The sequence below is a fragment of the Botryllus schlosseri genome, chromosome 11 (genome assembly GCF_051294905.1).
Source record: "Botryllus schlosseri isolate E-star chromosome 11, Bs_hap1, whole genome shotgun sequence".
Classification (NCBI taxonomy): domain Eukaryota; kingdom Metazoa; phylum Chordata; class Ascidiacea; order Stolidobranchia; family Styelidae; genus Botryllus; species Botryllus schlosseri.
In genome coordinates, this window is record NC_137246.1 from 15,100,665 (window position 1) to 15,118,739 (window position 18,075).

An 18,075-nucleotide genomic window follows, 5' to 3' on the forward strand; every position below is an offset into this window, starting at 1 on the left:
CCACTGGCAGCATAAAAAATCAACACTAAACGAGCATGCACCTTGTCAATCTCAAAAAATTTACCGGCATTTGTTACAAAAGTTTGCTCGAAATATCCAACTTTCTGTTTGTGAATATTTAGATAGTTGTGAGCTTGACCCGCGATCACACAACATCAAGAGCGAAATACGCTACATGTAGTGTAGGTAGTCGGCAAATGATGCTTATTCAACCAATCACTAAAATTGATATCGTTGTCTGATGTTAAAAAATCTAGCAAGCGTACGGGGTTCATCTCAATTTCATATGTTTATAGTATCATAAAAACCAAATCCGTGCGATTGGAGTGTTGGCTACTGCTGTATAACTTGTTAATGGGGTAAAACCCGTTTTACACTCTGCTCAATATCAACGTAACAACACTCAGACGCCTAGACCGTTAAGGCGTAAGCTCTTCCCTTGCCAGTTCTCGTCGAATTAGTTAGTAAAGCGACGGAAGATATTGATTTTATGGGATTATTATATCATTTCATTGCTCCAGTTGATACAGTTGGCGACGTTTAAAAAGTCAGTATGTACTTCAGCATTTAGGCATTATGTGGCTCAAGTCGCTAGGAATCGCGTACACTGTGGTGTACAAGTATACATATTGATATATATCACATGTAGGGTTGGAATTGGCATTATGACGTGACGTCATAAGGTTCACGTTCGAGTTCACACAGAACCTTTCAAAAAGGTTCGCGTTCATACGAACCTGAACCTTTCAGAGGTTCACACCATCCCTAGAATCAATATCAATCGGTTTCTGTTAAGGCCGATCGCGATTTTGTATTTGAGTGGCCCGGATGCAAGGTATCTCTACACACGTATTTACGAATAACTTTCTACTTACATCGATTTCAATCCAGCAAATCTCGCAGTATAGCATCCTGCATCTCGGATTGCTACACCTCCAAAGCTTTTTGTCGGTCATTTCCGGTGTTTCGCAAATCAGGCATTTCAGCCTTCCCACTCCGAAAAATCTCAGGAATTTTCCTGCTGTTGGGAACTGTACCCGTATACTCTCCAATAATCCGTATTTTTGCTGAAATTTTTGTAATTACAAGCAGTTCTAAATAACGATAGTTGTCAGGGCTGGGCGCAACTACTCGAGTATCAATTGTAATGATGTAAGTCAAGTAACCAAAATATACGCCTTCACATCAAGAGTAATATTTCGTTAATGAAAGTCATAGTTTCAATACTGCATTTCTACTGTTACAGTCTCCAAACTACCTGTAGGTCACTATCGAAAGGCATTGCGCGGATACTTATATTCATGGGCGACGTTTCTGTCAACGTCAAGTAGTTACCAACCCTCACAATGACCACAAAGCGCTACCAAATAGTAATGTTAGTGCTAAATTTATCTTGAATGACGTGTAACTGCCATCATTTTCCTTATGAACCATTACCCTTAGGAACTCGTAATTTACAATTAAATAACATATTCATATTGACGTATTAAGGCTGACGTCATAATTGATGGTAGAGGAATACTAGACTCGACTCGACTCGGAATCGAATCACCCAGATACCAATCTCAGCCATATGCAATTTGCATTTCCTTACATTGAGTGATTTTGTCAATGCCAGCTTCAAGATAGCCCTGCGCACTGACTGAACCTGCTGTTTCCTTTGACGCAACATCTCGTTGTAGAGCCGTATTATCCTTCTCTTTTCCCGCTTCGGGAAGAATATTGCGCATATAACTCTGCGCACGCGCAGCACGTAACCTTCGACGAGAAGCAACGTAATCAATATCCCAAATCCGACCCAGGTTCTGTTCACATATTCGGCGTCCAGTTTCCTCGGAACGGGAAGGCATTCTTGATCAAAAATCTGGCATCGAGGCAACTGCAAAAATCTACTCAAACCACCGCGTTACCCTCGTTAGAACCAGTTGCGTTCAGCACGTGATCGTTGTCTTGAAATCCGGCGAAAACGGTCCTCATCATGTCCGAAATTGTCCCGTTTCCTTTTACATTCGCGTGGAGCATATGTCTGCCCGTGACCTTGTAATCGTTCCTTCCGTGTCGCGCGATCAGATCCATTATGAAGTATAGAACCGCGTCGAAGAGATAGAGGATTATTGTGATGAGCACTTGCAACGTGATTGTCAAACATTTCAAAAGCTGCGAATGCGCGTTCGGTTAGTTTTGCTAGTTTCGATCGTCAACGGGTAGCGTTGTGATTAATCAGTTGAGAATCTAACTAGTGCAAAGGTGTGAATGGTTTTTACAGGTATTTCTATCTCAAATCAAGCACAGGGTGATCCACTGGGTTTCATGTTTGCATGTAAATTCAGTGATAGGTCGCCATTCGCCAAGTACCTAGCGCTCATTGCAAGTAAGATAATTTCGCCAAAGCTGAATAGTTTCAAAATTTTTCAAATTTCGAGATCGCCAAACCATAAAGATCAATTACTTCGCATGCGAAACTGTGACAATAACGGCCTTGAAAAACAGAGTAGTTATGTTGTTATGACCGAGTTATGTGTAGTGATGAAATAGAAAAGGCTATTGTTGCTGAGAAATCTCCCTCAAATCGAACGTAGTCATAGGCCAAAATAGGGCTAACCAAATGACCCTGGGGCAAAACCAGATTTAGCACCCAACAGCTTTCAAATTCAGTCGCGCGTAACAGCAATTTCAAATAATTCTAGCGCATTTTGTCTGCATAAAAATGGAAAGCGTCATATCATGTGAAGGCTGGCTACAATTGAAACGTAGTCGACATATTTTACCCACTAACATTTCATTGGCAGTTGGTCTAAAATAATCTGGTATTTCTCATTTCGCAGTCAGAAAAGCAGCAAGGAGGGTGATAAGTTGAAAAGCATCGATGATACAATAAAAATGGATTTTGAACATAAAACATATAGTGGAATCAGAGAAGAGAGTGTTACGTAGTCATCTACTCACTAAACTTTTCTTTTCTGACGATTTCAATGATAACGCCATCGGCCTCATCACATACTTCTTCTCGAGTTTGGTTAGGGGGATAAGATTTCGTTTCTTCTGCGTCGGAAGTCGTAATTGTACAACTTATCAAAATCAACGTCCAGTGGTTCACGATAGCTACCTTTCTTTTCCTTTGTCTATCTTTGTGAATGAAGTACGACGTCACGTAGAAATTGTCAAACGTTATATCAGTCAGATATTTTCTGTTGTACTTTTCCGACCTACAAAGAGACATGGTGCTGTTTATGCCACCCACCTTACATCGGCGGATAGAATGGCGGACACATTGACCTAATGCAATACCTAGGCTATAGCTGTCACGCGAGTGTCTGAAGGATATTTGTTTGCATGTGCTGGAGAAATGAGAAGTAGCCGATGGATGCCCTATGCAATTAAGTGGGCATTGGGCAGGTGCTGCAGCACTGTCTACTCAGGACCGTAACAGCACTTTGTCAGGACCCCCTAAAAAACGTTGGCCCTGGGCCCCTCAAAGGGTGATAAATCGAACTAATAGGGGGATTTGCCCCCTCAGGCTATGCGCTGTTTGTCGCTACTATCGAGCTACATTGGGTGTGCTGTATGGTGAGTTAGCTGATATCGCCTAAACGCGCGAAAAATTTCTATAATTCATGATTGAATCGGTCAATATGATCGGGAATTGCATATATATTGCTATCAACATCTCCGGGCGGACCCGTTGGTATAATGACTTCGTTGCGTGATGCTATGTCGTGACCTCCGATCTGTAATATCAAAATTGAAATCGCCCAAACTTACTAAACCCTTTCGAGACGCACACGATTTCAAATGGGTATTTCATTACTGGCTAATAATGATTCCCTCGTCTTGTGGGGTTCAGATCGCCAGGACATGAACATTCGGCGCCAGCCATTTAGGCGCGTATGGACATTGGACAATTAAACATTATCGAAGTTTTCGGTGAGCACAAGGGCAGTCCTTTTCAGCCAAGGTCTTCTCGCTGCTGATCGTTCTGGCACATTTCTCGGAGTCACACGTATGGCCTATAACCAGGCCTGACCAGACAAAAATAGCTTAGTTTTGGATGTTTTCAAATTTAATTTTTGGAGAATCTCCAAAAATAAGAAATAAATGTGTTTTTAGCCCCAATCAGAGTTGGATCAATTACATTATTTCAGTTCAATTACAATTACAATTACAATTACTTTCATGAATGTTTCAATTACATTACAATTACAATTACTCCAAGCTAAAAATATCAAATTACAATTACAATTACAATTACTCCTTGCATGCTTCAATTACATTACAATTACAATTACAATTACTACTTGCATGCTTCAATTACATTACAATTACAATTACAATTGCTGCTGTTGAACATATAATTTAATAATCATAAATTCAACCGTGCTCCTTGACAACCGTAGCGTCGTATTTAACAACAATTCAAGTCTAGTTCAGATTGTGTAGTAATAAATGCGTTCATGTGCGTACAAGTACATAGTATGCTATGTGAGATGTCATTGTGGCGTAATATAAGCGTGTTTTGAATGCTCGGTAATTATGGCTCACGTAATTGGAAATGTAAAATGTTATTTACCTAATCTCCTATGGGTTAGGATTAAGGATAGGGTGCAGTATGTCGTTGAAAAAGTATTATAATATATGCACGTGTTGGATTTGCGTCTATAGTATATAATTAAAGTAATAATATTATTTTTATCGAGGGACGTAGGAATTAGGATGAGGAGTGAAAACAAAACCGTGCTTTGTCAGATAAGACGTTATATAATATCCAGTGGTCTGGTTAGTTAGCCAGACGAAATAACGATGCAGCATCGTGATCTGAAATCGTATGGTAGATTGCCAACCCACTGATAGATGCGCAAGATGTGAGTCACGGATGAATGCAACTACAAACATACTGCAGAGCCGGCTAAAAGCAGCAAACTTTGTAGTCCTAGAGCTGGCGATCCATGCGTCCAAATTTGATGCATCTGGTCTTTATCGTAAGCTATTGATGTACTAATTCCGAAAATACAAAATAAAATCTCGTCAGGGCAATGTAACTGCCCCAAAATAGCCGTTTAAGGCCGACTGTTCTGAAAAGTGAGAGCGCTGCAGCAGCATGACCACAACAATTACCAATTACGCCCAGCGATTGTTCAGAACAATGCCGATTCCCAGACTTTCACGATATTGGGATGGTACCATTGCCTGGAAATATACTTTTATTGCGGAATCAGTGCGACACTAGCTTTCGATTAGGACCATACATATCAAATTTCGACGCTTGGATCGCCAGCTATGGGAATATCAATTCTGCTGCTTTTAGCCGGCTCAGCAGTTCGCTTCTCGGCGTATTCAATCGTGAGTCACGTGTTGCGAATCCATCCGTTGGTTAGTAATCTAAAAATTGTATACAATGGCAGCCGAGGCCAGCATAGCGGTAAAAATAAAAAAAAACTTCGCCCGCAAGGGCGCAGTCAAGGGCTTCCGCGAATGGATCCACCAAATTCCTTCTCGACATTTAAAGAGAATGCATTATAAGTCAATTGTTTTATGTTGTGCTTGTCAGGTCTTAATAGCAATTTAATGTAATTGAAATTGTAATTGAGCAAAATTTTTGTCAAATTACAATTACAATTACAATTACACAAAATAAAAATGCTTCAATTACAATTACATTACAATTACATTGAATAATGTAATTAATTACATTCAATTACAATTACAAATTACAATTGATCCAACTCTGGCCCCAATACTACTAGAAAACTTCACCGGAAGTTTATGTTATTATCATGTATTCATGATCTCCAACACATCGACATCATTAGTGATTTTGATCAAACTTTCCAATACTTTCGTCACAATGTCTTTGGCCGGAGAATGCCCTCCGAATTAGAATCAATGAGAGGCGCCCGATAGAGACCCTTCTCCCACTCGATTTTCGGGAAATCGGCTTCGACTGTCGCAGTTTTGGGAAACATCGAGCCTATAGGGGTCCAATGAACTGTCGGATGGCCTCAAACTCTGGAAACTCTTCAATATTCAAGGCCTTTGCTCCTGACATGCTCTCGTCAATAATGCGCTTGAAAGTGACGTTCATTTAGTATCAGACAGACATGGATTGGAATTGGTCTTCGATATTCTGTATCTACTCGGGTGTCCACTTGTTCGACAGCGGACCCCGGTGTTTGTCGAACAATTCACTGAGCTGCAAATATAGAAGCCTATATATCACTGTCGCTAATAATATTAGAATCTAAAAGAGCAAGAAGTGTTTGTTGTGTCCTCTCACCTAGTGCCCACTTGGTGTGGTAGACGGGGCAGGACCCTGTCATTGTCAGCAACTTCAATTTTCTTTATGCCGTCGATGAGCCCTGCAAAAAGGCTCCCGGCTGCCTCAAACGTACACTGCTTCTCCTCTGAGTCGATGTTCTCGAGAAGGTTAAGGACTGCACAGTGTGCAGTGCACACCCCTGATCCTCTACGAAGTTGCGTTCCTCAGTGAACTTGATAGCCCAGCACCCTCTTACCAGAAAACCTTCCTTGCCGCGGGTGTCATTGTACCAGTCCTCAGCTGGGCACCAAGCTCGAAGGCGTTGGACCAGGCGATGTAGCTCGTCCTGCTGCTCCACGATCAGAAGGACAAGTCCCTGAAGCTTCGTGGCCACGCGATCGAGAACGATCGGCTAGATCCACCCCTGCGGTGAAGATGCACAGGCCGGACTTTTGTCGTTCATAACCTCGAGGAGTTTGGTGCGGTGTCCAGTCAACCAAGTGGTCACCTTCTTAGTTGACAACCAACGGGTGTTAACAAACTTCGGGCACGTACTAATGTAGCCATTCAGTCCCATCATCGTGTGGACGAAGTTATTGTTGTAGAGGTGGCGTGTTCGGCCTGCACCACACTCGCACGATTTCATACCCTGCCGCCTCTTCAACCCTTGTCACCACGCCTCTGATCCGTCCAGTGAATGGAAGTACTTTTACCGTTTCGGAGACCCCCTCCCTCACACACATGCTGTTTTGTGTGTGTTTTTGTGAGTTTTCTGGTTGTTTCAAACGTATTTACACTGCTCTGACTCATTTATTCACACCAAAAAACTTGAAAAAACACCATCGAGAAAAAGCTTATTTTGGGATGTTTTCAAATCTTATTTTTGGAGAATCTCCAAAAATAAAACCCAATATCCAAAAATAAACAGGCCTGCCTATAACTCCATGTGTCTTGGTGTGTCGTCGTGCGGTAATGCTCATTTTTTGTTGGGGAAGGGTGCTTAAAATCAAGATATTTGGCAACATTAAGTCGTTGCCCCGATCAAATGTTAATATATATTTTCAAAATCAGTGCGGCAATAGCTTTCAAATAAGATCAACTTTATTTAATTTGAGCGCTCCGGTCGTCAGCAATTGTGTTGCGTTCAGATTGCTGAGCAGTAATTCTCTCTGGGCAAGCAAGCGTGACGACGGGTGTTGCGAATTTATCCGTGGATTAATTATCTAATACTTCGTTTCCATGCACGGCCGACGGACGGCCGAAATGCCATGTCGCATGCGTTGTACCCAATGATATATATACAATGATTGGAAACTGCCACGCCCCTTAACGCTATAAGATAGATTCTCGGCGAAATCAGTCCGTCGCGGGATATGCTTGAGTAGAGGTACGGAATTGCGTATGTCGACTGTGGGGGAGTGCTGCAATCGACCTTTCTGGCGCACTAATTCACTGATTTTCCCCAATTGGTTTAGTTTTTGTTGGATTCTTGAGCATAGTGAGGCAGTGCTGCATACTAGGATCTAATATAACTTTTAACAATGCACATTTATCAAAGTACCGACTAGCTGTGGGGCATTTTAGCATCGGTTGCAACCATGCATGTACGACACAGCCAAAAAAAATTAATAGATACTGTGGGTGAGCGTCAATATAGATATGCAGAACCTAAAAGGATTGTTAAAAGAGGATTTTAAAATATTCTGGCAGCATTTATGTCACCTGATTTTTTGAAAGAGAAGGGTTGATTAAGATAATTGTGTGAGCAACTAAGTTGTTTTATATAGTATATGTTGTAATATTGTAGGGCCGAGTTCACTGGAAACCATAGTATCAGTATAGCGACAGTACCTTCATAATATAATATAAAATCGGAACTAACCCGAAACTAACATTGTACTGATTGGTAAAATGCTAACAGATATAACCAGGCCGTGTTATTTTTAGCATATGCCAAAACTGCCAAAAATAACTTATTTTTGGCATTTTTCGATATTTATTTTTGGCAGTTTTGGCATCATCCTCTAAATAGATAGTTTCAGCCTCGAATTAGTCACAAAAACGCTTTATTTGGGCTAGTTTGTCAAAAGACACCACAAAATGTGCAGCATACACGTAGGGGGAGATGTGGTACCGATGGATCAAAAATTGGAAAATGATCACTGGCCCCAAAATGTCCAGCCGAAAACAGCAGATCTTTTGCTGACTCATCACTTTGATACAAGCTCTACCTATCGCGCACATATACATGAAAATCCGTCTTTTCAAAAAATATTTATGGACGTTCAAAATTTGTTGCTCGAACGTGTCATCGGTCCCCACCCGGAGGGTCCAATGGCACACGACCCGGGGACCTATGACACACATACCCAAAAAAACTCAAATGTGACAACTTTTCTTGCTCAGTATTATAATCTAAGTTACAGCAAACCAAAGAAGAATGTTTGATCGCAACCGTTAAAAAATAGAATAAATATTAACTCAAATGTTGTCATAAAATCACGTTTTGATTTAGGCTCGGACTTATAAATTTGAGGGTACATACATATTGCCCGAAAATCGACAGTGTGACTTCCAAATACCTCGTTATAGCGATAAAACATCATATGCAATTATTACATAAAGATTTTCTGTACGTAGGCAAGTTTCATTTGTTTCATGATTAGTATGCTTGATTATTTTGCTTCATTTGGCTATTGTATCATCGGTCCCCACCCTACGAATTTTATACATGAATCGAAAAAAATCCCACTCCAGGAAAGTACTGAAAAAAATAATAGGTGCCATCAAATAGCCTGATACAAGCCCTACACTTCACAATAAAAATGATTGCTGGTTTGTTCGTATTGAAGGTTACAAAGAAAAATGCATATGTCGATCTAAATTTACTTTACACCCCCCAAAACAAAAAACATCTGTGAGAGACCCCATAGCTCGCGCACGTCGAATTTTTTTGTATGTAAGGAAAGGTCTTGCCAGCATGCAATTGCAGACAAGTTCACGGAGTGTAATCATGGAATTATCATAGAGAATTTTCAAAGTATTTTCGGTCCCAGTGATCCATCGGTACCACATCTCCCCTACAATCAGTGCCAACAAACAATAAGAAGAAGAAAAAACCTAACGATTTCATAGGTTAATAATATCAAACGAAACCACAAAATGTGCAGTATCAATCGGAATCGATGCCAATAAGCAAAACAAAAGAAAGAAAAGCCTAACAAACACGCTCAACAGCTGATTGTTACAGCTGTTGCCTAGACTTAAATCGTTTGCACTGTAACAGTGCTTCCAAACTCAGGTCAGCTAAGTTTCGCCTAAATTCATTTCTCGCCCACCGAATCTGGGACATATCGGCTTCAACAATAGCCATTGAGGGTAAGAATGTTGCCAGTCATCCACAAAAGGTTTTCAGAGCTTTAAAATCTTTGTAGGGCCGAACCGGCTTCCATGCATCATGAAAAGAGATCACTTCGCCAGTGCCATCAATGATACATATACATTGTATATTGTATATATATACATTCTATATAATATCATTGGTGCCATCGATCTCATCGCGGAAAGAATTTTCTTCCAGATCCTTTTTCAGGAATTTCCTGTGTTGTCTTTTAACACATTCTATTTAGTACCCCGACTATCATTTCTCCTTCAGTCTACCGATATATTTTCGGAGGACTTTTGTCACTTCAGGTGGCTTTAATATTACCAACTAGCATGGAAGAGTCCTGGGAAGGTTAGCTTGAACATTGACGCAACAAGACTGTCTGGCAAAACGAGAATATGCAGCCCAGAAATAGCCAGACAATTTGTTGCGTCACAATGTAAAAATCGTGGTTGATTTCGGGGGTTCCAGTTCCATGAGCATAATATAATTTATATTTTAATAATCAGTACTGGAGCATCTTCTCATTGATACCCGTTTTATCAAATTTAGCGCTTGGCAAGCCGGTCAAAAATGTTCGTAAAATTGCCTTTGGACAAATGGAAAGTATGACGTAAACCAAATGCAGTCAGTCGTTCAATCTCGCTGCGCCCACACCATTTAGGACACCATGCTTTCACCCCTAATGGGTGGGCTGGACCCAGATTAAGAAACCTGCCTTTCACAAACGCTCTTCTCGCTTGTAACGCGGTCCTGTTAACACAACACCATGAACGAAATACACTATTTGGCAGGCCGTGTTATTTTTGGCATATGCAATTTTTGGCATTTTTGGCATTTTTATTTTTGGCAGTTTTGGCATCTGGCTCCTGAAATGCCAAAAATAACACGGCCTGGATATAACTTTTTACCGGGTCAGGCCGTTCAATCCACATTCCACATCAATGATGAGAATCGGCATTGTTCCAAACAATATTCCATCGGCAAAACAATGCACTAGAATAACATTGAGGATAATCACTCCATAGTTGGTATTGTGCACATCGACCTGGCGTGATATGTCGTAGAGTCGTACTACTCTCAATAGTTGAATCTTTCACACGGGGGTGTTTGAAAGCGTCTACCAATGCCCATTTATTCAAAATATACCTGGTAAACGTTTTGGCACTTCTTTGATATGAACTACCCGTTGTGGAGTGTTCCCCATGAATAGCATGTAAACCTTGAAAATTAACATGGAGTACTCGTTAAGATTGATAGCTGGAAGGATTGTACAAAATAGATGATTCATGCATTTGCGAGCAACATTCTATGGTGTCTTATTCATTGAAAGGTTAGGAAATGATTTTGTAACCTTCGTCATTGTATAGTGTGTACGTACGTCTATGGTTTTTTATGTATACCTTCATAACTTTTCGCCTTTTGCATCACGCTTTATGACCTGAGCATGAGCATCAACTTGCATTGTATGTGCTGCTGCCTCAAATACCCAGGTTATTTTTCCAGCAATGTAACTCCACAATCATCCAATGCAAAATCTCTCTCTTGAACATGCATATTGCTCATATATATTGCATATGCGGCAGTACGGAAAATACTTGACGGATTGAATAAATAACTTGATTTCAATTGTAGTTGACTGGCAAAACTGTGACATCATCATCATCATCATCATCATTGGTTTATTAGCAATTTTATCAGTTCAATACACCACAAAAATGCGATACAATGAAAAGACAGGAAGATGTCGAAGCGACAAGGAGCAGTCTATGGAATCTGACACCCACCTTGGCCTCTAGGCGATGTAAAGAGGAGGCATGCACACTGAATGAAAGTAAAGAAGATAGTATAGAAAAAGAAAGCGACAATAAATAGGGCGGCATGTCATGGGAAGCGATTTGACTCAATTCCAAGCTGCAGAAGCGGAGTTATTCAAGTTTTTTGATGATAATTCTGGGATGATCCACCAATCAAGGATAATCCCAGAATTATCAAAGAAAAACTGATATTACTCCACTTCTACGGCTTCGAATTGAGTCAAATTTGTTTTGCATCGTATTTGAAGACAGCGCAACAATTTCATGGGGCTGGCAGAAAAATTTGAAAATAATTTTTTTTTGCATTTCAAGGTGAATTCAAAATTTTCAAACTCTACAAAATCCGCAAATATTGGTTGGAATGAATTCAAATTTGGTGTGCATCGTTTTTTAAGGCAACCTAACGATTTATTCAAGTAATCAGCAAGATTCAGGAAAAAAGGTTATTTTTGAACAGCCCTATCTCCGTGTATGTAGACTGTCCTCGATATAATTCTGAAGAAATGCGTCTATTCCCCACCAGAAACCATTGAATTCCCCACCAGTGGGGAATTCCCCACCATTTGGGAACCACTGAACTTATTGGATGGTTAGCCAGGCCCCTTTGGGGCCCTAGCTATGATTCGGAGTACTTTATGCTGTAGTTTCTCAAGTGGCTTGAGTGCAGTTTTTACGAGGGTTAAGGATTTAAAGAGTATCAGAAGAACCCATGCTGGTATGAAGCGCCCAAGGCTGTAGAACAGGCCGCACTTCGGTGATAATTTATAGTTTCTAGGGACTGAATATGACTCTTCCAGGACATGTTCGAGTCCAGTAAAACCCCGAGATGTTTGGCATTATCTGTGTTGGAAACGGGCTGACCAGCGATATTAACGGTTAGGTTATTTTTTGAATTTACTGTCAGCAATTGGGATTTCGAGGCGTTTACGCAAAGGTTGTTCGGGGCCGTCCACTCATGGACTTTAGGCATTTGGTCACCAGTCAGGGCATCCAGCCCTGCCGTCGAAGATGCGGAAGAGAGGAGGTGAGTATCATCAGCGAACAGTGTGGTGTTCAATGAGGAGGTTTCAAAAATGTCGTTGACATATAAGGTGAAGAGGGCCGGTCCAAGTACTGAGCCTTGGGGCACACCACAGGTCACCAGGTGAGGAGAGGACAAGGTGTTTGAGATCGCAACCATTTTCACCTAGTTTGTGGTCAAACGGTAGTTTGTATTGTATCCATGCACCACAACACAAACCCTCGATTTGTAGCAGCAGCGTATGCGTGAGCAGATCGCGAAGAAGATTTCGGTAGCCTACGGGTAATTCGTAGCAATACCGGTACTACTAATTTCCGTTGCAATCACAATTAAATTCCTGGTTTCCCAATGCGTCCAAGATCCGTCATGAGTGCAGCTATGGTTAATTTGATACGAAAAGTGTATTGTAAGTTAGCAATTTGCTGATCGAAGACACAGCACAAGCATGGCAGAACGGCTAAGCCGAAGTATTCACTCGATGGCCGACGAGTCGGCCGACGTGGGTGTGCTTACGCAACAGAATTCTCTCGTTCGTCGGCCGTCTCTCGAAAATGGGCCCATCGGCCGTGCATCAGCAGAGATGAGCATGAATTAGGATTAGGTTTTGTAAAAACAGGATTTGTGTGATTTTGTCGGATTTGGATTGGATTAGGATTAGAGATTTTTTTCTGAGCGGATTAGGATTTGGATTGGATTTACCGATTTTCTGGGAGATTAATATGTCGTGTGGCGAATGGCGAGAAACTTTATTCAGATCAGTTGTTGATGTACTTATAGTTCACTACACTATGGTTCACTCGGTGCAAATGAACATGAGAGGTTCAGCCCTATGCTAAGTTATCTTAAATCGATAGAATCGTTGGTTGTGAAAGTAAATTTTCAAATCCCTCCCTTGCATAAATTAGCATTTTTTCTTAATTTCAAGTTGGAATCGGATTAGGATTGGACACGGACTTCAATATGCAAAAGTTATGGATTAGGTTTTGGATTTGGATTGGATTAGGACATAGAAATTGCAAATCCGCTCATCTCTGCCGTGCATGGAAACGCAGTATATGTCACTGGCTGAGCATTTTCAACTGGTCGTTTCGGCATCCTTCCATATGTTCATTAAATCGCGTGTCTCTTGTGACGACGAAATATACGATCTGATTATTATTTCTTTTATCTGAGTTGTGAACAGAGATGAGCATGGATTAGGATTAGGTTTTGAAAAAACAGGATTTGTGAAATTTTGTCGAATTTGGATTGGATATGGATTATACGTTTTTTTCAGAACGGATTAGGATTTGGATTTACATATTTTCTGGAAGATTGAAATGTCGTGTGGCGAATCGCGACAAACTTTATTCAGATCAGTTATTAATGTAATTATGGTTACTAAGTTATCTTGAATCAAGTGAATCGTTGGTTGTGAAAGAAAATTTTCGAATCCATCCATTGCATGAATTAGTATTTTTTCTGAATTTCCAGTTGGAATTGGATTAGGATTGGACATGGACTAGAACAGTGGTTTTCAACCTTTTTTGACACGCGCCCCCCTTGGACATGATCAAAAAACTCGCGCCCCCCCTGACCCCCCTTGCATTTATCGTCATGTAAAAAAGAGCACACCATCTAATACAGAGGTGGGCAACGTTTTTGATAATCATGGCCGCATTTCGATTGCTTATGTAGCGTAAGGCCGCATTCGAGGGCATAGCCGCAATGAACGATCTGGACGCAAAATTCCTATGGTAAACTGTCCATATCCATTCCCGGCGAAATCCGGACTATTCTACTTTTCACAATGGCCTATTGTACGCACCGAAATCGGGAGTGGCAATGTTATGAATAGTTGCCGGGAGGTGCATATTGTCGCGCGGAGCGCGAAAATTTTTAAGGGCCGCGAACGAATTGTTATTTCTTGCCAATTCCCATTCTGGCTCAGATTAAGAAGGGCGCTACTGCAATAAAATCGAAAAATAAAGTCTTGTTGAATTGCGCGGAGGGCGAAGAAAATTTCAAGATTAATTAAAATCTCTCGAAAATTCGGGAGTGAATTCGTAATTGCAATTTGCTTGTCTACGGCCGCCAACACATACTAATTGAATTAGGCGTCGACGGCCGCTCAAGTTCCCTTCTACGGCCGCAGGCTGCCCACCCCTGATCTAATAGTATACATAAGCAGGGCCGTAACAGCACTTCGTCAGGCCCCCCAAAAAAACTTTGGTCTTGGGCCCCCCATAGAGTTATAGATCGAACGTCTTGGGGGCTTCGCCCCCCAGACCCCCCTCTGGCCATACGCTGTTTACCACTATTCATCATGTTCCTTGGGAGTTTATTTAGTGAATCAGCTTTTGTCGCCTAAGCGCGCCATGCGCGCTAAATTTCTAGAATTCATGCTTTCATCGGTCAGTATGATCGGGAATTGCATACATTGTTATCAATTTTTATCTTCTCTCTGGTCACGTAATCAGATTTGCCGGTAGAGCTGAGTGAGGTGTGTTTGAAAAGGTAGGACCACTCAATATTAATTAAACATCTTCGGGCGTATACCCGTTGGCAGGAACAAAACAGCACCCCCATAGGGTGATAAAACGACCCCCCCGCCATCACGTTGTTCGCGTTTGTCACGAAATTACCCGTACTGTATTGTGAGCCAGCGCGAAGCGCGAAAATTTTCGATAATTTATGATAAAATCGGTCAATCAGATCGGCGACTGCATATATAATATGCTATCAATTTATTGTCCTCTCTACTCACGTAATCATATTTGCGGGTAGTGCTGAGTAAGGTGTGTTTGAAAAGGTAGGACCACTCAATAATAATTAAACATCTTCGGGCGTATACCCGTTGGCAGGAACAAAACAGCACCTCGTCAGGCCCCAAAAAACGTGGGTCTTGGGCTCCCATAGGGTGTTAAAACGACCCCCCCAATCACGTTGTTCGCGTTTGTCACGAAATTACCCGTAATGTATTGTGAGCCAGCGCGATGCGCGAAAATTTTCGATAATTTATGATAAAATCGGTCAATCAGATCAGCGACTGCATATATAATATGCTATCAATTTATTGTCCTCTCTACTCGCGTAATCAGATTTGCCGGTAGTGCTGAGTGAGGTGTGTTTGAAAAGGTAGGACCACTCAATGATAATTAAACATCTTCGGGCGTATACCCGTTGGCCGTTGGCAGGAACGAAACAGCACAGCTCGTCAGGCCACCAAAACGTGGGTCTTGGGCTCCCATAGGGTGATAAAACACCACCCCCCGCCACCACGTTGTTCGCGTTTGTCACGAAATTAGCCGTACTGTATTGTGAGCCAGCGCCAAGCGCAAAAATTCTCTATAATTGATGGTAAAATCGGTCAATCAGATCGGCGACTGCATATATAATATGATATCAATTTATTGTCCTCTCTACTCTCGTAATTAAATTTACCGGTAGAGCTGAGTGAAGTGTCTTGAAAACGGGAGGGCGCGTAAATAATGATTAAACATCTTCGGGCGGGCGGAACCGTTGATATGACTTCGTTACATGATGTTATTTCGTGACTTCCAGTCTGCTATATCAAAAAATATAGAACCGCCCAAACGTAGGCTTCTAAACTAAGAGAAGCACACGATTTCAAATTGGTATTTCTTCACTGGCATAAAATTTTTCCTAGCGGGATGGTATTTGTCTTGTGAGGTTCACATTGCAAAGACAAGAACATTCGGCGCCAGTCATTTAGGCGCCTATGGACAATTAAACCTATATGCATATTCATTTTGTATATATAGCGAAGTCTTTGATCTGCATAAGGACATAGACCTTTTCGGTCAACATTGTTCTCGCTGCCAATCGTTCTGGCACACTTCTTGGAGTCACATGTTATATGGCCTAAAACTTGATTGTATGTCTTGGTGGGTCGTGGCACGGTAATGGCCCAATAGGCCAATACCCAATAATAAAGATAAATGGCTGCTTGAATTCGCGCGCAGCGCGGAAAATTTTTGAAAAAATTGCATAAATTTTCAAAAAATACTCTATGATTTATGCTAATTCACGAAATAATTTTGGGCCCCCCATCGAGCTCGCCCCCCCAATTGGGGGGTTTGGGGTGCGGCAGTTACGGTGCTGTACATAAGGTATATCTTACGCCAATTTTGAATCTGCATTCCAGTTGTTGAGTCTTTTACATTGGTGACAAATTTCTCCAAACTTGTTCGAAAATAACAAAAAAAACATTGAACAAGACATCGATTAATTATTTTCAAGGTAGGTCACCCTGAGACTAATCCTGATGCTGGTAGTGAGTACAGAGAGCAAATCGTCGTTCTGTCCTGACAGGCTAAATTTGATCAGTTTTGGAAATTAATTAAATTGTGTTGATTTATAGCCTAATTGAGGGCGAAACCGGGCAACCTATGTTGCATCTAAGTCTGTATTAGGCAGTGCAGTTCGCAAGCTACTAACAAGAGCTGCCCAGCGCGACAAGCTTTAGGCTACTGTCAAAGCTATGAAGCAATGAATGACTTACACGTGGAAATTGCTCTCTATATCTCCAAAGAATTTCAAAAATTTGCTCAAATACAGCTGAAATCAGACTATACTCCGTTGAGCGCGGTTGCTAGAGTTCGTATTTGCAAGCTTTCTTGAATATGGAATAAATTTCATCTTCATTAATCGTCTTCTCATAATGGATGTGAAACACATGTACACACGTACAATTTATACTGACTTTGTCAATTTCTCGCCCCCCCCTATACTGACTTCGTCAATTTCTCGCGCCCCCCCTGAGAGCCTTCCGCGCCCCCCAGGTTGAGAACCCCCGGACTAGAATCTGAAAAAGGTATGGATTAGTATTTGGATTTGAAGGTTCGGATTTGGATTGGATTAGGACATAGAAATTTCAAATCCGCTCATCTCTGGTTGTGAAGTTGTTGGAAATGGAGAACGTCGTAGTCGTAACGCAGGGGTCGGCAACCTTTTGCTAGTCGCGGGCCAAATTTCGTGTGTACAACCTTTTGGCGGGCCGGATTTTTCTTAGTACTATATTTCACGCTCACTTTGGTATATTTTCCTACATTGCTGCAATCTCAATCATACCAATCCGAAGACACATGTATTTACACTTCAACGACACAGAATAATTGTGACAATTGACGCAGCTTGCTTTGTGAAAGGTTTTCAACTTCTGGTAACAAGTCAGATGAAACACGAATCAGACCCTATTCAAAATGGACGTCCGAAATACTTGATCTTAGCTTGCTCTTCGTGAATTTCATTGTTCAAAACTATTGTTCACATGCGTGCGTGCTTCCAAAAATCGATGCAATTTCTTTAGCATTGCTGGTCAAGCTGGGATAAAGACCAAGTTCAAGAACGTACCCTTTGTCAAAGTCATGCAGCGATATGCTCTTTGTATGAAATTTGTCATTCAATTCAACTGCATCGCATTTCAGAAAGGCCCATTTAAAATTTTCAGGCAATGGTATTGGCGTCCGCATTAAACAGAGTACTGAATAGTCAGAATTCATTTTGTAGAGAAGGAATGTCGGAAAAGAGGGTGAATATTCAGTAGTTAAATTTCGTATCACAGTTACAAATGTAGTGTTGGTACTAGGTTTTCTCT

At 41.3% G+C, this 18,075-nt stretch overlaps 1 protein-coding gene across 1 annotated transcript in view; it reads right to left on the bottom strand.

Moving 5' to 3' along the window:
* The window catches only part of LOC145451129 (E3 ubiquitin-protein ligase DCST1-like), a 58,702-nt gene that overhangs the window by 612 nt on the left and 40,015 nt on the right, over positions 1-18,075 (bottom strand). Inside the window, exons 8-12 of the mRNA XM_080329627.1 lie at positions 3,107-3,206; positions 2,947-3,042; positions 1,911-2,157; positions 1,595-1,851; positions 876-1,067 (exon numbers count right to left, since the gene is read on the bottom strand). Coding sequence (XP_080185753.1) covers positions 876-1,067; positions 1,595-1,851; positions 1,911-2,157; positions 2,947-3,042; positions 3,107-3,206 — 892 coding nt within the window. The remainder of the gene's footprint in view (positions 1-875; positions 1,068-1,594; positions 1,852-1,910; positions 2,158-2,946; positions 3,043-3,106; positions 3,207-18,075) is intronic.